Below are 21,948 nucleotides of genomic sequence, written 5' to 3' on the forward strand. Positions count from 1 at the left end.
TGCGTGTGTGTGCGCACACATTCCCAGGTGGGAAAGTTTGCAGGAGGGAGGGGTGGGGGGCAACCCGCCAGCCCACAACCTAGCACTGACCCCAGCCCCACACCGCCCAGGGGGCTTGGAGCAGAGGGACCAGGGCAGGGCCAGCCCTGGTTGCACCACTGGGCCGGAAGGGATGGAGCACCCGGGACCCCTGCACCCAGCCGGGGTGGAGCAGGGCACAGGACAGAGCTGCAGATCATCCAGGGGGCATGGGGTGGGGTGGCTCCTGCCACTGCACAGATCCCAGGAGCCATGGGGGGCACATAAAAAATGGGTGTAAATCAGTAAAAACTGAATAACTTCAATTTTAAAAAATCAGGTAATTTGTCAGTGAAATTTGGTAAAAACCGAAAATGCGGAACACTAATGGTCTAAGAGCAGATTCTGGTCCAGAATTTGAACATTCATTTTCAACATCCTGGATATGGTCATCTCATGTCAAAACTTATTTAAATAGAGATTTTTGTGTTTAATTTATACACTCTTGCTTACACTCTCAGGCTTTTAGTGACATTTATTAATAGAAAATATTTTAATAATGTACCTATAACATTATTTATGTCTTGCCAGATTATATAATAGTTTTGTGAAATGGACAGTTGTAATTAAGGTTTAGATGGAGACTACAAATGTGTTTTGCTATGATATGCTTTGATTTCAGATGAAGGGACTTGCAGAAAGCAGGGATTCTCGTCTATTTAGAATCCCTGCTTTCTGCAAGTCCATTCAGTTCCATATGATGAAGCAGGTTGTTGTCTATGAAAGCTTATTACCTCTCTGAACTGGTTAGTAGCTAAGGTGCTATTCTACCCTGCTAAGCAGATCTTTACTTCTAGCTGTTTGACATGGTGGTGGTGCTGTAGGTGTGATGGTCCAGGCATATGAGAGAAGTAAGATTTGTGAAGTGAGGTAATGTTTTTATAGGACCAAGTTATATAGTTGGGGGAGGTAGGAGCCAAGTTTTCTGTCTGGAAAGATTTTGGGTTCGATTAGTATGAATAAAAGCTGATAAAAAACAAATCCCAAGCCACTGTGGTCATGCACTATACATTGTTACTTGGGCAATGCAGAGAATGTATTAAATAGTACTGTTCTGATGTGGCATCATTGTACAATCATTTTGCCTGTGTATATATGTCTGAGCAATAAAAAAAAAATGTTGGCTTCCCCCCCCCCTTTCTGTCTAGATACTTGGGTTTAATTTTCTTGGTATTCTCGTATTAGAATACAATTAATTTTCCATTAGTCCATATAATCTTTCAGGAGAAACAATATAGACAAGGCACTTATGTAATATGTTGGGAGAAGAAAAAAGAAAATAGAAACTGCAGACCTCCCCCTAACTTTTCTAGCTACAAACCTAGTACATTGTCTTTTCCTAGGTACCCTTTAAAGTAATGAAGTGCCAATACCAAGCACACAGGTCTAAAAACCCCCAACCGTGGGAAAGTTCAAATTTGGATCCAGAGCCAAATTTCACACTTGGGTCCCAGTTATGTAATTAGCCAACCCCCATCTAAACCCATCTGATGCTTAGGAATCTAAATACACACAGCTTGGGCTCATCTGTTGGTTTGTGTATACTTGACTTGGTATAATGCAGTGCTTCTCAACTGGGGTGCTGTAATACCCCTTAGGGGTGCTGCTGCCATGACCAAGGTAAAAATACTCTGTGCACTGGGAAGGGCTGAGGTTGCATGCACTTTTTTGCCTCATTACTTACTCCCTCATAAGCCTTGAAGTATGCAAAAGGACAGACTTGTGTTGCAGCCTCTCCTGGTCTTCCCCACCCCATGCTTCTCCCAGAAATAGAGGCTCATGGTTGAGTCTGACCTGCCCTACATGCCTCTGTTTCTGGGATACACTGTGCAGGGTCAGACCGGGAAGAACTGCAGCATGAACCACCTCTCCTGCCTGCTTTAGGCTTATCAGAGAACCATAATGAGGCAGGAAAGCACACACGTGCCACAGTCCTTTCTGCTTTGGCTGTGCAGTAGGTGTGCAGGACACTTGCACCTGTTAATGCCCAGTTGAGAATGGGTGAGGTAATTGGAGGCAGCACCAACAGTGGTTGTCAGCTGGGGATCCTGCCAAATTCAAATATGTTGGGGAGGGGTGACCTGACTAAAAAGGTTGAGAACCATTGTTCTACCATCTACTTTAAAGCATAGCCTGAAGCCATAATGAATAGATCAGTGATCCTGCTGGTTCTCACCTGCTAAGCAGGGTCAGGTTCAGTGGAGACTTGCTAGGAGAACTCCAGGAGAAATGACTGCAGGAAGCATGGAAAATGGGTCAGTAGCACTTAAGACTTTCTTTGAGTTACTATGAAATCACTGACCCAACATCATATCTGAGGTTGTTGCCATGGTGAAGAGATGTAGAAATAAGATGCTTGGCAGAGTTTCTGATCAGATCCAGTAGATCTTTCTTTAAGATGTGTTCTGTTCTACTCTGGCTTTCAGGTGACATTGAATTACTTTTCTCTGTGTCTGAATTTCCTCTGCACTTTACTTTTGTTTCTTATGCTCTTGTGTAGTACTGCAGTGTACTATTATCCAGCTGCTGTATTCCACTGCATTGATCATAGATCTCTCACTTCTAACAGTTTTTCAGAAGGGCATCACAAGTCTTGAGCACTGGTTTTTATTTCTGTATTTCCCTTTCTTTTGAGGGTACCAGAATATTTACAAATTACTGTTATTTATATAGCCTTGCTACACTGAGCTTCTTTACAGGAGACATTGCTCTTTACTGGATTGGTAAAGTTGCTAGTTTCATATTAACTGAAGACTGTGGTAAAACCAAATTTTTTGGACAAGTGCACTTGATTTTTTTTAAAAACATTTGGGGGAAAGGTTCTCTCTTCTAGCTGTTGAGGTCTCACTGCGGCCTCAGATTTTGTCTTTACTATTAGACTCTGGTAAGAAGATATTTGAGAAGAGCAATCACAGTGAAATGTATTTCATCCTTTTCCACCATGCTGGTATATGTGATATAACAGGCTAGGCTGATCTTGACCAATATTTTCAGAAATAACCAATGATAAGTCTTCATCTTACATTTGGGTTCAGTTTTGGTCTTTCAGCTCTACATAAGTATTTCTGAGCATATCAAAAAGTGTGCTTTGGTATGGTATTCTAAACATTACTTTTTTTGAGCTGATATATTTTTGTGACACCAGCTAATCTGGGCCAGATTCTCTGCTCTGCTAAATTAGTGCAAGAAGCATGCAACTGAGTGGAAACCATCCAGAGATTACTGCTGGAGAATTTGTCTTGTATAAAACAATGTTTGTGAGTGTAAAAATGGCAAAGTGGCAAAAAGCTTCCTGTGCCAGCTGCCCTCAGTATATGGAGAGTACCTGAACACTCTGCAAAGTAGGCAGCATAGTGCAGTTTATGCTTAACCAGTCTCCTTTTTGTTGCAAGATCCATCAGTGGAGTTAAGGCAGGCCCCTACTGTATTCTAACTTTAGTTGAGGCTGACTGGCCAGGATTGTGGCTCTCAATGGCTGTCACTCTTCACTGTCTGACATAACTTGAACATGCTGGAGAAGCAGGATCTTCACATTTTAATCCAGACATTAGAATTTAACTACAGCAGATGAGTGAGGATGCTTAGAAAGCTCTTGGCAGAGAGCACGCTGTATTGCATCCTACCCCAGAACACATTTCTCTTGGCTGTAGTTGCTTATTCTACCTTTTAATGTGACCAGTGAGAGGCAAGGCTAGGAGGAAAGTCTCGGTCCCCATCGCAATGAGGCCTGCATTTAGTCTGCTCCAATAGAGATTAGACTAGTAAAATGGTGATTAGAATTCTGATGGATATACAAATCCAGTTTAGAAGAAACAAGCTGGAAAAAGGGAGGTGAGGTAGGAGAGGCTGAGACTGATGATAAAGCTGTTGCCAGTTCCTGCACTAACCCGAACCCCTATGGCTAGGGACAGAAATTACACATAAACTGGTGTAAGTGATCGTAAAGCAGTTCAAATCTATAACGCAACAGAAGTTCAGTGAACATAAACTACTTTCAAAGTGTCCGAAACTGGTTTAAGGTAAACCTGGATGGATGTAGTATCAGACTTACCTGATTTAGGTTAAATCAGTTTATTGAACTTCTGTCCCAGATCCCCTCTAGATTCAAGTTAAATAACAGACCCCTGGTATCCCAGAATACTTTGCACCTCCCCTGAAAACCCCCTCTCCCCCTTGCAGGGTAGGCAGGCTAGACTTGCCCCAAGCTGTCTGCTCCAGCCAAGCAGGTAGGCATACTCTAGTATCCCCCGGCTTCTGACCTGAACCAATGCAGGCATGTGGCTGGATTTCCTGAATCAAAAGTGAATGTCTGTTCACTTGCTTATCAGTTCATTCTATGCAGTTTAGACTAACCTGTGAATATTGAATCCATTCAGCCTCAGGCTTTTTGACTGTCTGTAATTAGCCTATGTGGTCTGCTGATATCTTGTTCCAGGAGGTAAGTCTATGCACAGCAGTAAGACTGTGTAGATATAGCTTGTCGGAGCCTTCAGGTGCCGCCTTTATGTTTGGTTAACGTTTTGTATGGTTTATGAATGCATTGCCCTAAAGACAGGCAGTGTTTGATATCTTCTCTTTTTTTCTACCAGATTCCCCAAATTAAAGACTCCTTCACCCTTTCTAAATTGTTTTGCTAAATATTCTGCATAAAGCACTTCTGTAAAAAGCCAGGGTATGTTGCAAAGGATAAATATTCGCTTTTATGAGGATGTCTGTGATTAAAGGCCATTCAGCCTTGACTTCATTCCAGTGAATTACAGCATAAAGATCTCTTTCAGAACATGTACCGCACTCTGGGCCAATTCCTCAGCTCACTGTAGTCAGTGGCAAACCTCCCATTGACTTCACTGGAAGTAAGAGCAGACTCTGTATAATAACTGGAATATGTCTATTATCCTGTTTCTTTACTCTATCTTATCCAATCTCTGATGTATTACTGTGTGCACTAATACATCCTGAAATTATATTTTTGATGGAAAGGATTTGGCAATATTTTACAAGCTTAAGCAGGGTTAAGGAGTTGCACTGGCATACGTATGTAACTTTAACAGAAAATAAGCGGGGTTAAACTTACTTCTGTGTGCTGACACTTGCAGTTTATCTTACTTTTGAAGCTGGCTTTCTACTTTTCCTAAGTCTCTGACTGTGTATCATCACATTTATTGATTAGCTTTGTGGAAAATAAACAGTCCCTTTCCTTCTGATTTAAATTCAGACCTTTTCTTGGATCCAAGCAGAGGGAGTGAAGCATTCAGAGGTTCTGGCTAATTCTATAACCTTCTGTATTCATCAGTCAGATTGGCCTGGAGTTATGCCTGCTTTGGTAGTTAACTTAGGGTTGTGAGGAGAAAACGAAACTAAATCCTTTCTGTTGTTTAAAATTGTTCGTGTCATTGATCACTCACTCCCTAGAACATTTTCTTACTACCCAAGTGAAAATATGAGTTTTTAAAAATCGGGTTGTGAAGTGTTATGGGACTTTATGCAATATAAAACAGAACAGCAGTTGTTTTTGTTGTCCTTGTTGCATGAGGCCCTCTGTATGATCTTCAGTTCCTGATTAGTTCCTTAACTTCCTCCTGCCCACAAACACTGAGGTACTTGAAGGGGAAGGCTGGCCTGCTCAAAAATTGTTCCCAGCTGTGTATACTGTACCTTATTAGTAGTCATTTCAAATAGTAAAGGAGAAAACCCCTGAAACTGGTCAAGTGGCAGAATTCATCAAGGGTATTTGATTGAGGATTGCCTGCGTGGAACCTCAGTGCATGAAGTTTTTTTCAGACTTGGTGAATGACATTTTGTTAAGTGTGTTTAAATTAACTTTTGTCTGTTTAAAATATAATAAATATAGAGGCTAGGGGAGGAAAAAAAGAATATTGTCTGTCAGGACCTGAAAGGAAGCAGGAAGCTAATGCTTAATTTCCCACAGAACCTAAATGCCAATAAACTGAATTTTCTGGGCAACAATGTCATTCAATGTCACCTCTCTGTCTCTGATTGGGTTGACACAACAGCTGAAGCCACAACAGAGGTGGAAAGAGAGGATGGCTGGTATGAGCACAAGGATTTTTGTACTGTAGCAGATGCTGCTTCAGCTGTGCACACAGATCAGTTCTTCTCCAGCTGCAGAAACTAAATCTATCCTTTTAAACTTAGAGTTTTGTAAAATGCAACACATCATGATAGCACGGTATTTATACATTTTCTGTAGCTACCTTAACTCCAAAGAAGCTTCCTGAGGCCAGATTGTGCATCTAAGTAGAAATCTTCATTTGTAAATAAATAAATAAATATAGCGTGTTATGCCTAATTCTACCCTTATTACTTGCATTGAAAAGCTTCACAGACTTTGGTGGAATTCCTTAATGAAGGTTCTACATATCCTGAATAGGCAAAACACAATCAGGGCCTATAATAATATAACTAATAAATCAAAAGGATTCAAAGGTCTAAGTTAAAAATATATATATTGCTAGCACATAATTGTTGGAAATCACTAGTCAGGAAAATGGCTTGTTCTGTAAAATGATATAATATTTGGATTTACTTTTGTATGAGGTCTACTTATCCTCTTGATGCACATGCAGCTCTAATATAATAAAGGGCTTAGTCTGTCTGTGTCTGTCTGTCCGTAATGCTATTGGCCAGCTGCGCCTGTGCCACCGCTTTTGGCTGTGCGCGCCCTGGCTATGTGGGCCCAAGTTTGAGCTGCTGCCAGGAAAGTTTGTGGCGGCGGCAAACATGCCCTTCCAAGCAGTGGGACTTCTCTCATGCCTCCCTGCCTGAGGGAGTGAAGAAATGTGTCCTATTGCCTTGAGTCCAAATTTTGGTCATAAGAGCGAAATGTTTCTCTGCATTCAACATATTAACATTTAGGTACAGTGTCTTGTTTCACTGCCCTGGAATATCCATGTTGTGACCTGCCATAGACCTTATTGGCAAATTTTCCCCTAAAACATCATTCACCATAAGGTTTCCGTTATTTTTCATTTCTGAGAAACACACAACTTTGTCCTCAAATTTTTCCTGTAGTAATATTTGTTTATTAAAATGAACTATTCAATTACATTGCTTTTCTGTGGTCTTGAAGACTATGTATTTGGTAGAAACAGGTTAATCTATGAAAGAGCCTAATAACTATAATAAAAAAAACAACTATGGCCACTATTTTTCCCCTGATCGAAACCTTTGTCGGTGCCCAGAAAGGATATTGTTAGGATGTTAAACTTTGTGGCTTCACAAATGTAAAGGTAGACTAGCAAAGCGGTTGGTTAATATTATTGCTGCTTTTGAAGTTGAAACATAAATCGGTATAACCCATTTTTAATACAACTTCCTGTGTCATTTACTAGCAGACTATGAAACAGAAATGGGATTGAGAACTAGATTCTGATCTAGTAAATGGTACTAATAACATATTTCAGCTCAGACATTCTCTCTCCATTTGGCAATATTGTAATATGCAAAGAAGAAGGTATTAAAGTAGTTGCCAACATGAAATGCTAACACACAGAGGTTTGCATTATAATGTTTCTTTTAAAATTGATCATATAAAATAATTTGAGATTTATCCAACGCAGGCATCACAGCACTAATTAAATAGACCTCCTCTTTCTCAGTAGAAAGCACCACATGTATGGAAATGGCAGCCAGCTTTGAAGATGTGGGGAGCACGCTTGTGTCAAATGAATACTTATGTTCAGATTAAGTTATGCAAACTGTGACACTTTTGGTTAACTTTCAACCTCCTGTGTGTGTGTGCTCACTTGCTTAAGCATTTGGTATAATTGTGGCTTGTGATTTCTGATTCAAATAATGAGTGAGTGCTAATTTTCTCAGAAGTTAATTCCTGCATGGAATGTCTAAACTTTGACCTCAGTGTTTTTTGCCACTTCGGCGCTACTTAGTTCAACTGATGGCTACTGTATTCATGTTCCTTTTCTGAAGTGCCTGAATGAATCTGAATCCATTTTGAGCTAGCATCTGTAACTCATAGGAGTTACAGAGGGAGTTGATGTAATGTTTGGAAAGACCCAGAGCATGAAGAGAGGAATTTGAATCGATACTGATAGGTAGATATGCTTTCCTTCCTTGGTAATATTTATTTTTCAGAATTAGGACAAAAATCTTGCTGTGGATTGTTCTTGTGAAGCTGTATTCTCATCCAAAAGCTTCATTGTTCTGTTTGCATTGGCAAATTCCTCAAGTGTCTAGATACTCCAGATCTAGATACTTGGGTAAAGCTTTACAGCTATTAGCATAGTTGTGAAGGAACAATGAAAGTAAGTTTGTAAAAAAGTTTTTTCCTTCTGCATGGCTTTTAAAATGGTATGTTTGTGCACATTTTTCCTAGAGAGGGGTGATTAACATCAATTTGGGGAGGGAATAGGAAAGATGAGGGCCAAAGGAGGGGACAATTTGAATAAATAATTTTATGGAAGTGATCTGGCCTCAGTGGAAATAGTTTGAAGTGTGCAGGGACATAGCAGGGTGATAGTTTGTCATCCCTAAGTATTTATAGAATCGCAGTGCACTTAATAGTTAGTGGACTGAAGGCAATTTATCTACTGGCCAGAGCAAGATCATGAATTCTGTTTCTAGCTCTGGCACTGACTTGCTTTATAACCTTGATGAAGTCACATAACTTTACTTATCAGAGATTTATACTTTGAGATCTTTGTAAGAAATGCACATGCGAGAGTAATGGATTATTGTTACTGCAGTGCAGAATACAGGGAAACCTGTAGCATTAGGTTAATGGTCTGAATTCAGTCCAAGTAGTGATTAAAATCATAATATGATGGCTGAACAGTGAAATATCTGAAAGGAGTATAGTCTCCATCCAGTTTTCAGTGGGTTACAATCCAAATGAAAAAAACAACCCAAAACAAAATGGTTCAGATTGGAGATTTTTAGTAGAGAGAATAAGAACAGAATAGTCATGGGTGATGAACTACTACTCTTATTTCTAGAAATGGTCCTTCCAAACCAGAATTGAGGCTTAGAGAAGTTCCTTGCATCCCCACTGCTCTTGCTATACTGTTCTGACTCTAGGGATTGCAACCAAGCAGCAAAATCATATACTACTAAAGCAGCACCTGTATTCTCCTTCTGAGCTATGCTTCAGCAATTAGATTTTTTTACTAACAGAAACTGTCTTGTATATTCTTTTGCACTGAATCCTGGGAAAAATAAAATCAGTCTACAGCAACTTCAGCCTGCTATATAATCTTAATGCAGTTCTTACTAGTTTATTCATGAGGAAGCTTCAGCTACTTCAGTTTGGCATGGGGATTGAACATTGAGGATCCTGAATTAATTCTCAGCTCTGGAAAGATGTAGGATGCATATGCATCCAGCAGCTGAAGGAAAAATAGAGGCATTGCTAACTGGTTGTCTTTTCTATCAGGTCACCAGTCAGCAGACACAACAGAAAGATTGTAATTCCTCACAGAATATTTTCTCAAGCTAGAATTAGTGATCATTTCCTTCCAAAAGTTTTTATGTAGTGTAAATTGGCTAATGGTCTGATCACATCTAATTCATGTAATTGGTTTACGATCACAGCAGAAAAGGGCATCATTTAAAAAAAAAAAAGTGAGAATGCACACACAAATATTTCTTTTTTTGGTAATTCAGATTGTGCAGACTGCTTGGAGTCTTGACTGCCATTTCTGGCAAGTAATATTTAATCACAGCCATGCTTTAGAAATTGTCTGCTTCCTATGGAGCAGAAGGAGAGTACTGTCATGGACAAGTTGACTGATGGTTTTACTATTTTATGTCAACTGGGCAGGTAATAAATTGGCTGTTTTTCACTCTCTAGTCACAATACTTTTTGTTCATGCCTTTTACAGCATGGAAATGAAGGAATTTACTGTACATTCTTAGAATTCTTGTTTTCTCCTTCCCAGTTACAAACCACTGTGGCAAAATATCTAAGGCCAGAAATCTTACAAGTGAATGGGCCAGACATGCTCCGAAGAGGAAGCTCAAACTGTTGTATGCCCATATTTTTTTCTATTCCAAACAAATCTTTTCAACATGAATATAAATAAATGCTGAAAACACTGATGCATATTGCACCATGGAAGTTTTAGTGCCTGTTTCCATTTTCATCTCTTTGTACTACATAGTCATAAACCCATTTTAAATAAATCCCTCTGATGGAAAAATACAGTGAATTCAAGGAGTGTAAATAAAACAACAACTAACAAACAACAAAATCCCCTCTCCCAAATTCATACTGCATTTTGATCAAAAAGACAACCTTTCTTTTATGTTTTCTATTCATATCTTGCATGTAGTCTAGATCTGCTTTTGCATTGTTCAGAAGCATGTTGGATCTTTCTACTACTTCCTTAATTCAGAATAAAATTTACAGCATGCTGGAGTTTGACCGTTAAGTGGTTACTATAGCATATATCTAGGCATTCCATTTATTTGGGACTATTTTATAATCTTATGCATACATTCAAACGTTTTACCACCTGAATAGCTTCTGGTTTTCAGAGCACTTTAAATGCTGAAAGCTTTCCTTGCATCTGAGTTGTTTTTTAAATATATTTTGTCTTTTTACAAAGTTTTTGCAAGGAAGATTATTATTATTGAGAAACCAGTGAGGCCTTTATTAAATATTATTTTCTATAAAGATTTATGTTGCACACATTTCTCATACTTTGGCTGGTTATAAATAAAGAATTAAACATACCTGCTTGTGTTATTTTATAGTTTATTTTTTTGTGTTATATAGTATAAAGCTAAATGTAAGTAAGATTTGGAAGGAAAGGAAAGTCTGAGGATATTAGCGAGGCCAGTATGAACAATATTAAATATGTAGAACCTTTATTAAGATTCTAAGTTATTTTTAAACATCCATTAATTAAAATCACATAACTCCTTTGTGATTTGTAGTATTAACTGATATAATCCCCAGCCCTCGGAGGTCAGATCCAGTTTGATTCCCCAGCCCCGGTTCAATTCTCCTGGGAGCTGAGGCAGCTCCACGTTACCCAGAGCCCGGCCCAGACAGCGCGTGACACCCTGCTGAGCCGCGCTGCACCTGCACCATGGGGCAGCTGTCATGCGGGCGCCAGGCAGGGTGGTGATCCCTGCTGCCCCGCGCTGCGCAGGGGAGCTCAGAGGCCCCAATCGCCACTGCCAGAGCCAGTGAGTTGTAGGGCTTGTTTGCTTGTTTGTTTTTGTGGGGGTTTTTTAAGTGCCAGGAGGCTGGGGCCAGGCAGGGCAGCCATGTGGGCTTCTCCTGCAGCTCTCCCCAGCCCATCCGAATCACCAAATCTCTCTGAATCAGCGCCAAATCTTTCGAAGCTGATTCAGCCAAATCAATTCAGGGTAGTGATCCAAATCTCTGAATCGAAGCACTGCCCTCCAAATCGGCCGAATCCAAATTGAAAACCTCCCTATTTGCACATGCCTACTTTATATGGAGCTACAGTTTTGGAGGCTTATTTTATTTAATACATAAACCCAGTGACTTTCCTGTCATCAAAATGGTAGGAGATGATTTTATAGACAGAATAAAGTTCTGTCAAGTTTGTAATCTCCATTTTACTCATTGTCAGTTTGGATGCATTGTACATTGTATACGACTTTAGTCCAAAGGATACAGTAGTTCAGCTTTGACATCTAGACGAATTAGTTAGAAAATCAGCTTTTGGCAGCTGCTGTCTACACATTGGTGTCATTCTTTGATTCAAACAGAGCAGTCAGCTTTGATTCTATAGCTGTTAGAACTCACTGTGCATCATGGGTAATACAGTGTTAGCTGCACTGCAGGCACAACCCTTATCTTACTGCCCTGCTGATGATAAACAGATCCTGCACATACCCATATATCATTTCAGCTGATGTATTTTAATTAAAAAAAAGAATCATTATGTTCATTGTTAGATGCTTAGAAGCTATTTCAAGAAACCCAGGTTTGTACACGTTTGGGAGGGAAGAAACCTCTGAACCCATGTGTATTTGATCTTTCCATACTAGCTTTTATTCTTTAGAGAAAGGCAGGTTGTTATGAAGTATTGATTTTAACCTGTAATCTGAAATATCTTTGAGGAAGGTTTTGAAAAACAATTGCAAAATATACCATCTAATTTGTTTCCAGATTCCTTCCGGCCTTTCTCCTCCTCGTCTCCCACTCCCTTTTTCTCCCACTTTTTTTGCATTGGTGCTGTTAACATTTGCTAGAGTTAGTGAGGTCTCTATGGGCTACTTTATAACAGAACCTTGTCAGTGTCAACTATTGATGAAATACTGAAGCACCAAAGACCTTTTCCTTTCTGTGCTTTAAAATGGTTCAGAGGTGCAAACAGATCCTTACAAAGGATTTATCAGCTTTAGTGTAAAGACTTGTTCATAATAAATAATGTTAACATCATGAATTATTCCAAAGACTTACTTTCCATTCTCTAAATTTAGCCACCTCATTCACTCTTCTGAGCTGTGCTGGCAGCAACCTTTCATTCTTCCTGACTTGGCTTAAATCTACAATCCATCCTTTTGAGGCAGGAATGAAATAGAGTTAGAAATTTATAGTCTCTCTCTAGTTACTTTACTCTCCTACAGTTTTATGATTAGAATGCTGAAAGTATTGCAGTTTTACTCCTTCCAACTGAATATTTGTGAGGGAAACCAATCCATTAAATTCAGTCTCTGCAAAAGAGAATGGATCTTAGAAGTGTATCTCATAAATTGGGGGTTTGGGCAAGTATCAGTAATAACACTTATCCAGTTCAGTTGGACAGAGCTAGGAGATGGTATAAGTCCCAAACTGGTTCCATTCCATAGCCCAACTAAAGACAACCAATCAGAGTTCAGATGGGATGAGGTATGACTTGGGGCCTGATGTACTTGGTTTTTACTATGCAGTTATCTGCAGAACTTGCTATGGTTTAAAAGCACTAATATAATTAATCTCGCACATTCTACAAGACCTTCTACCTTCTTTTTAGAGAATGGGAATCTGAGGAATAGCATTAGGCCTAAATTTCCAAAAGGGACCACTCCTTTGGGGACCTCAGTTTATGGATAATCTACTTGAACTGAGATTCTGATTTTCAGAGATGTTGAACTCCTGTAGTTTTGATTCACTTTAATTGGACTTCTTGGGAGCTCTGTGGTTCTGAAAATAAAGGTTCTGAGTATCTCGTGTTGGACAACCAATTAAGGTTCAAAATTAAGCCTAAATCATTTGAAGTCTTCTTAGTGACAGAGCCAGAAATAGAAGCAAGGACTTCTGACTTCCATTCACCAACCTTTATCACATGTCCAATCTTTTTCCCTTCCAGTTCTGGCTTGCATCATTTTGCCATATGTCACAGCTATGGGGAATAAAGCATCATTGGAAAGCTCAGACCTTAGAACATGGCAAACTATTCCAAGACAATATATGGAGGGAAAGGGAAAAGAGAGGAACAAAATTGTGGGCCTAGTTCGTGTGTGTGTACTCAACCCCTAGCTGGAGGCTTCAGAAGGAAGCTCTGGAGATAAGTTAGCATTGCAGTGAAAGAACCATCTGAGAAGTGGCTGTTTTACTCCCCCAGACAGAAGGTGATTTTCATCATTGTACACAAGGGTAGAGCAGGATCTTCAGACATGATGATTCATCAGTGCAATTCATCAGTAGTGAGTGGGGGAAATGCTGGTGAGGGTTTCCTCCCTGTTAATACTGCAAGACAAATACCTTAAATCAGTTTGTGAGGGAATGAATGCTCTTAGCATAAATCTTGTCAGGTATAATAGTAGAGGTGCACCAATATATCGGTTGTCTATTGGCTCAGCACAAATGAAAGGGAAACTTGCGTTATCAGCTATCAACTTTTTTTGGGCATTGTGGCCGATAATGTTCTCCAATAATTAATTGTGGCTTCTGGGCAAGGCCTCTGGATACCTGGGTTCCCTCCCGCAAGCTGGGGTGACCCTGGATACACCACCATCCCCTCACTGGTGGGCTGGGCTGGAGCAGAACAGCTGCTGTAGTGTCCTGGGTGCTGGCATGGCGCAGACTGTGGGATGGGACCAGAGCAGGTGCTTTAAAAGGTGCCAAATGCTGCACTTGACTGTGGCAGGGAGGGGTGGGGTGGGGCAGGCAGAGCTGGGCTGCCTGGCCTGGCCCAGCCCAGCCTGGCCCGACCCAGCGTGATTCAACCCACAGTGCCTGGGGGTCTGTCCCCTAGGGGCTGGGGCAGAGCCTGGGAGGGGCTGGGCAGACTCCCTGCTGTGTTGCAGGACCCTTTCCCTTTGGGCAGCCTCAGGCTCAGGCAGCTGCTCTCAGGCTGGGGTTAAAGGGCAAGGGCTGCATCTGGTATGGGGCACTTTTACGTGGGCTCTGGGATTGAGGGGGCAACACTTTAATTAGAACAGCTCCGACTGCTGCTGTAATTAAAGTGCTGCCTTGTCTCCTGTATTAGCAACCCCACACTTAGAAATGGTGGTGGGAACACTTGAACTAAAGCTTGTTCAATGAGCTTTATTGCTAAATATCAGTTATCGACTCAGTCGATACAGCTGGTTAATAATTGGCTATCAGTATCATCCAAGAAAACCTTTGTCGGTTCACCCCTATTTGATAGGGGTGGGGGAGAGGGGTTGCCATTTTTTTCGGTCCATTGCTGTTGCAAAATAAACAGCTATTCACCAAAGTGCCCCAGGGGAAAACCAGGAGCAATAGTCATAAACTCCTAAAAAAGAGGTTTCAGATTGGATACAAGGAAAAAGTTCTTCATGGTTCATGTGACCAGACTCTAGAATAGACTCCTGTGCGGATGATGCAGGCACCTACCCTAGAGATCTTCAAACGGAGACTGGATGCACACCTTACTGGGGTTATTTGACCCCACAGCCTTTCCTGCCCAGAGTAGGGGGGCTGGATCTGATGGTCTCACAAGGTCCTTTCCAGCCTTAAACTGTGAATCTGTGTAAAGACCTATTCTCCTAACATGCACAGTAGTACTAAATTCACTGTATGATAGAGCAACATATGCAGCCCAATAATAGTTTGGAGGAAATTACTTTTACTTTTCTTAATATTCTATGCAAATCATTTATTAAAACATTAATATTTGTATTAAAATGACATGTAAAGTACTAATAAGGAGGAAACTTTTGTCAACTGGGTTTTTTATTAACCTAATCACAAAAAATCTCACCCTTTAAATTAGTGGACTAGCAAGGAGGTGCGGGGAAGAAGGCTTTCAAATATGCAATGCAAAATGTACCTTGCTTGCTTTATGGGTTTGTCATGCCTTGTGCAGGAGGCTGCATGTTGTAAAAGATAATTACTTTCCTGCTTCAAAGGTCAGACGTGATAGTAGGGAGCAGGTTTACAAGTAAAATTAAATCAGTCATTCAGGGGTTGTAGGCATTACTGGAAAAAAAAAAAAGTAAAATAAAAGGAGGGAAACAGGATGCTTTTCTAAAATCAATATATTCAGCCAAACCCCTCACCAAATGTTTATGACCACTGGTATGACTTTTGTTAATGGCATTAAAAGTCATTAAGAATCCATGAACTGGTATCATTATTAAAATGTCAATATGTTCATCTTTACAGTAAAAGGACTATTAAATAATTTACAATTTAAGAGGGAGGAAGGCAGAAAATATGTCACCAGACCCAAGAAAGACGAAATATTAAAACCTTGTTCTATTCTGGCATCACTTGTCACAACTGTGCTTATGGACAGATTTTTAATTAGGAACCTGCATGGTACAAAATAATACAGCCAAACAACTCATTTACAAAACTAGAAACACTCTTTTTAAATATGAAACAATTGAATTAAATGGAATTTTTAGGCTAGATTTTTTTAAAATCTACATATTTTCAGTGTTATTTGCAAAAGTTTGGCAGATTAATTAATCACTAAGTTGAAACCCAGCTGTATCTTTAAGGGAAAGGATTTAGTTTCCTGTCAGCTTCCTTTCTGGAAAATGTGATTTGTGTATAAACTGAAACCTTTCCAGTTTGGGTAAAACATGTTTGAAAACACCTTTTTTGGGAGAGTCATATTTTGATGGGCAAGGAAAGAGAGGTTGTTTTCAGTTTTAAAAATTTACAGAAATATTTTGAGAAATCCAAAAGCTTTTTTTTTTCCACTTATACAAGTACACACTGTTCAGACAAGAAGAGTTTTGACAGTGTTAACCTTGATCTGTTCTGGCACTGCAATCCACTGGAGAATGTTCTTTCAGAAATCACTGTACTTTGAACTGCTGATGGGACTGCTGTGGTGTATGTCTAAACAGGGACCATGGTGTTTTGTTTCTAAGAGACAACAATAGGGTTTTTTTATGTTTGTGTATATGTGGGCTGTATGAAAGCTATACACAAATGTAAGCCAGAGTTGAGGACACACAAAATTTTATTCCTTGAGGTTCCTGATGCCTTTTTAAAAAAAACAAAAGGTAGGCAATGTGTGTGTATAAGAGTTTGTATCTGTGCCTGGGTGTTGTGGGAACAGGAGTTTGCTGATTCTTTTGAATGACAGCATAAATAAGAATTTATTTCTTATCAGTGTTCTGTGTAAGCAGGATACTTAGAGTGTTTGAATTTAACTTTATGGAAAAGAAGCATAGCAGCTTGCATTGTTAGAGTTTTCTTACATGAAAAAATGCAAATTATTATTTAAAAGAATAAATGATACTACCAGTGTCAACTTCTTAAACAAATTCCATTTAGAAACAATTATCATCATGTTCCACTATTTCATTTTTATTTTTCTCCTTTTTGTTCTTTAGCATTCATAACATTTATATGAAAATGGAAAATTAGTTTATTAGAGGTCTCGAGTTCTCATATGTATTACTTGGGAAGTTATGTTCTTTTCATTAGCTAGAAACCCCACCTTTTGGGATATTTTAAAACCAGATTGGACAAAGCATTACAGAAATATCCTGTGGAAACAATCCTGCACTGGCAAAGTAATAGACTAGATTACCACAGTATATTTTTTCCTCTGTCTTTAATTCACTGAATTTAATTTCACAGAATCTTTAATTTCACTGAATCCATTGTTGCATCCAGGACCACTTAAATCCCACATTTCCTTGGAAAAGAAGTAATTTGCTTATGTTGAATTACAACCTAAGTTATAACATCAAGACTTGTAATTTGTTCTATAATACAAAAAGGTACAAATATGCGTACATCTCAGTTTTTTGTATTAGTCTCATTAGTCAACGCACGTGAATATCTTGATTTCTGTTTTCTTTTATAGAAAGAGTCAAGTGAGTTATTCATGATATTATTAAAAGTTTTACATAAACTTAAATAATGGTGGCAATTTCACTTCTCCTGCTGACTCATACTCTAAAAACCTCTGCCTCGCATTCCAGCAAAATAGAAATCTGCTTAAGTAATTCCTAAATTTATGGTATTTAGCAAGACATCTACAACATAGACAACTGCATTTAGATTTTATAAAATAATGAATTACATCTGGATAATCTGAAATTGGAGGTGTGCTCTTAGTTAACTGCTGAGATCTTTGGTGTATAATGCCTAATGGAGACTTTTTTCCCTTTATTTTGTCTAGTGTTGAGGGTGAGGCTCCAAGTAGTGAAACTGGCACATCTTTGGATAGCCCATCTACCTACCATCAAGGACCTATAACACATAGTTCAGCTATAAGCCCAGACCATTACGACCACTCTGCTTACGGGCTGTATTCTGTCTCCCCTGGGCAACAAAGATCCCGGAGACCTAAGCTTCAGCATTCAACATCCATACTGCGAAAACAAGCAGAGGAAGAAGCTATTAAAAGATCAAGATCACTTTCTGAAAGCTATGAACTATCTTCAGACCTACAGGATAAGCAGGTATTTCATCTATGTTGTTCTGTTTATGAATATGGCAAAGGCAGTTATTTATATGGAAGCAAAAAATACATTAGATGAGCTCAGGTGTGCTGCTGAAATGACAGATTTTTATTTTCTGACTCCAAGTTAGTTCATAACTGGCATAGTTAAATGTTATTGAAGTTCCAGTTTCCTCCACTCTGCTTTTCCTTGGCTCACTGAGCTACAGTTGAAAGTAATGGTAATAAATACTTTTCATTCCATCCAGGAAGAGCACACACCAACTGCTGCAGCTTCCTGAGCCTGACGAAGGGTTTTTGAACCCGAAAGCTTGCTTAATAACTATTCTCCAACCATTTGGGTTGGTCTAATAAAAGATATCAAATTCACCCAAGGAACCTTGTCTACTTAAATCATACCACACTTGTGTAATTAACTTTAGGCTCCTGGATCACTGCATAAGCTCAAGGGAACTCAAAGCTGCACAGAAGATTCAGTTTCAGGATCAAGGGGAAAGAAACACTGTCTAAATGGTGCTGGAGCATAATAACTTCTTTATAGACTTGCAGGTCTAGAGCAGTGGTTCTCAACCTTTTTCACACTGGGACCCATTAGCTTTACTATCAGCTTGCCATGACCCACACCCTTTCAGTCCCTGACCCATAGAGTCTCTCTCTCTCTCCCTCCCTCCCCTCCTTATGCTCCTGTTCTATCTGGTCCCCTACCTCCTTCTCTCCCTCCCTCTCCCCGTCTCGTGCTGCTTTACATTGCTCTGCTGCAGTTCTTGCCATGCCCCCCACACTGTTTGCCAGCTCCATGAAGCCTTGCAGCATTTCCCTCAGATGTCCCCAAGACTTTTTAAAATCTTGTGACCCACATTTGGGTTGAGACACACAGGTTGAGAAATGCTGTTCTAGACGGCTTCTCCATGTGTTCCAGGTAAAACATGCCTGTTCTCCAACCTTTCCTTTGCGCAGGCCCTCCCATCAAATGACTAAAAGCTTTTTCCTCAATGTTCTTACCGCGCTGTCCATATAGGCTTCAGTCCAAATAATGTCATGATCATGGTTGATGACCATTGGACGACTAAGCACATGCAGATACTCCATCACATTCTCTTGAACGTCTGCCAGGGTGGAGATCTGAGTGTAGTAGCCTTAATGAAAGAACAGAAGTGCATCACTCTCCCAAGGCCTTTTCCTGGATTATTCATGAATGTTCATTTGTATTCAACAGGCAAAATATCAAGTCAAAACTACTTGCAACCCTTTTGTGTGCAAGTTAGAGCTCAAATTTAGCAACTGGGAATACTCATAAAATGGGGGAATTTTGAGCTTAAGTGCCTGCCTAGTTAACAAAAGCAACTGTCAAATTTCATAACTAATCAGGAATAGGGCAAGTTCCAATCACAAATATTATAATTGAACCTCTGTATTCAACCAACCTTTGTTGATAAGTGAAATAAATCATCCAATTAAGAACGAAATCAACTTCTGACTCAGGATGAAATCAATAAAAGTTCATTTACCTAATATCTAAAATATTGTAAGTTGGTTCAATACCAAGGGGCTAAGGCAGTGTAACACCAATACTACTAATTGCAATTCCTATATTTTCCTTGGATGTCCTCAGCCAAATGCTAAACAGGCTCAAACTGCATTGCATGAGCTCTAAAGGGTCTGCAGTCCAAGAACACACAGCTGCAGTCTGTGGGGGAAGTGTATAGTGATTTTTCATAGTACAGCACCTTTGTTGTTGCAAGCTATCCATTTCACGTTTTCTGCAAAAGTGACTTCCCTTCCAATGAGGTAAGTGAAAACCCGGACCTGTGCAACAAGAATGCAAATGTAAGGATTATGGGGAACTCTCACTTATTTGCAGGAGTGCTAAGTCAGTGCAAAATGCATACCTGCTTGTGTTATTTTATAGTTTATTTTTTTGTGTTATATAGTATAAAGCTAAATGTAAGTAAGATTTGGAAGGAAAGGAAAGTCTGAGGATATTAGCGAGGCCAGTATGAACAATATTAAATATGTAGAACCTTTATTAAGATTCTAAGTTATTTTTAAACATCCATTAATTAAAATCACATAACTCCTTTGTGATTTGTAGTATTAACTGATATAATCCCCAGCCCTCGGAGGTCAGATCCAGTTTGATTCCCCAGCCCCGGTTCAATTCTCCTGGGAGCTGAGGCAGCTCCACGTTACCCAGAGCCCGGCCCAGACAGCGCGTGACACCCTGCTGAGCCGCGCTGCACCTGCACCATGGGGCAGCTGTCATGCGGGCGCCAGGCAGGGTGGTGATCCCTGCTGCCCCGCGCTGCGCAGGGGAGCTCAGAGGCCCCAATCGCCACTGCCAGAGCCAGTGAGTTGTAGGGCTTGTTTGCTTGTTTGTTTTTGTGGGGGTTTTTTAAGTGCCAGGAGGCTGGGGCCAGGCAGGGCAGCCATGTGGGCTTCTCCTGCAGCTCTCCCCAGCCCATCCGAATCACCAAATCTCTCTGAATCAGCGCCAAATCTTTCGAAGCTGATTCAGCCAAATCAATTCAGGGTAGTGATCCAAATCTCTGAATCGAAGCACTGCCCTCCAAATCGGCCGAATCCAAATTGAAAACCTCCCTATTTGCACATGCCTACTTTATATGGAGCTACAGTTTTGGAGGCTTATTTTATTTAATACATAAACCCAGTGACTTTCCTGTCATCAAAATGGTAGGAGATGATTTTATAGACAGAATAAAGTTCTGTCAAGTTTGTAATCTCCATTTTACTCATTGTCAGTTTGGATGCATTGTACATTGTATACGACTTTAGTCCAAAGGATACAGTAGTTCAGCTTTGACATCTAGACGAATTAGTTAGAAAATCAGCTTTTGGCAGCTGCTGTCTACACATTGGTGTCATTCTTTGATTCAAACAGAGCAGTCAGCTTTGATTCTATAGCTGTTAGAACTCACTGTGCATCATGGGTAATACAGTGTTAGCTGCACTGCAGGCACAACCCTTATCTTACTGCCCTGCTGATGATAAACAGATCCTGCACATACCCATATATCATTTCAGCTGATGTATTTTAATTAAAAAAAAGAATCATTATGTTCATTGTTAGATGCTTAGAAGCTATTTCAAGAAACCCAGGTTTGTACACGTTTGGGAGGGAAGAAACCTCTGAACCCATGTGTATTTGATCTTTCCATACTAGCTTTTATTCTTTAGAGAAAGGCAGGTTGTTATGAAGTATTGATTTTAACCTGTAATCTGAAATATCTTTGAGGAAGGTTTTGAAAAACAATTGCAAAATATACCATCTAATTTGTTTCCAGATTCCTTCCGGCCTTTCTCCTCCTCGTCTCCCACTCCCTTTTTCTCCCACTTTTTTTGCATTGGTGCTGTTAACATTTGCTAGAGTTAGTGAGGTCTCTATGGGCTACTTTATAACAGAACCTTGTCAGTGTCAACTATTGATGAAATACTGAAGCACCAAAGACCTTTTCCTTTCTGTGCTTTAAAATGGTTCAGAGGTGCAAACAGATCCTTACAAAGGATTTATCAGCTTTAGTGTAAAGACTTGTTCATAATAAATAATGTTAACATCATGAATTATTCCAAAGACTTACTTTCCATTCTCTAAATTTAGCCACCTCATTCACTCTTCTGAGCTGTGCTGGCAGCAACCTTTCATTCTTCCTGACTTGGCTTAAATCTACAATCCATCCTTTTGAGGCAGGAATGAAATAGAGTTAGAAATTTATAGTCTCTCTCTAGTTACTTTACTCTCCTACAGTTTTATGATTAGAATGCTGAAAGTATTGCAGTTTTACTCCTTCCAACTGAATATTTGTGAGGGAAACCAATCCATTAAATTCAGTCTCTGCAAAAGAGAATGGATCTTAGAAGTGTATCTCATAAATTGGGGGTTTGGGCAAGTATCAGTAATAACACTTATCCAGTTCAGTTGGACAGAGCTAGGAGATGGTATAAGTCCCAAACTGGTTCCATTCCATAGCCCAACTAAAGACAACCAATCAGAGTTCAGATGGGATGAGGTATGACT

The 21,948-nt window shown here is 39.8% G+C and overlaps 1 protein-coding gene across 3 annotated transcripts in view; it reads left to right on the plus strand.

The window, feature by feature from the left end:
* The window catches only part of LOC106722220 (IQ motif and SEC7 domain-containing protein 1-like), a 243,806-nt gene that overhangs the window by 217,046 nt on the left and 4,812 nt on the right, over positions 1-21,948 (plus strand). For 2 of the 3 annotated variants that reach the window (XM_025204535.1, XM_025204536.1), the window contains exons 2-3: positions 17,634-17,916; positions 18,164-18,203. In XM_025204535.1, the coding sequence (XP_025060320.1) occupies positions 17,634-17,916; positions 18,164-18,196 (316 nt within the window). In that variant the 3' untranslated portion in view covers positions 18,197-18,203. Of the gene's footprint in view, positions 1-17,633; positions 17,917-18,163; positions 18,204-21,948 lie in introns of those variants that run through there. The other variant, XM_014520086.2, reaches the window with a different exon arrangement.

The sequence above is a fragment of the Alligator sinensis genome, unplaced genomic scaffold (genome assembly GCF_000455745.1).
Source record: "Alligator sinensis unplaced genomic scaffold, ASM45574v1 scaffold81_3, whole genome shotgun sequence".
In the NCBI taxonomy this organism is placed as follows: domain Eukaryota; kingdom Metazoa; phylum Chordata; order Crocodylia; family Alligatoridae; genus Alligator; species Alligator sinensis.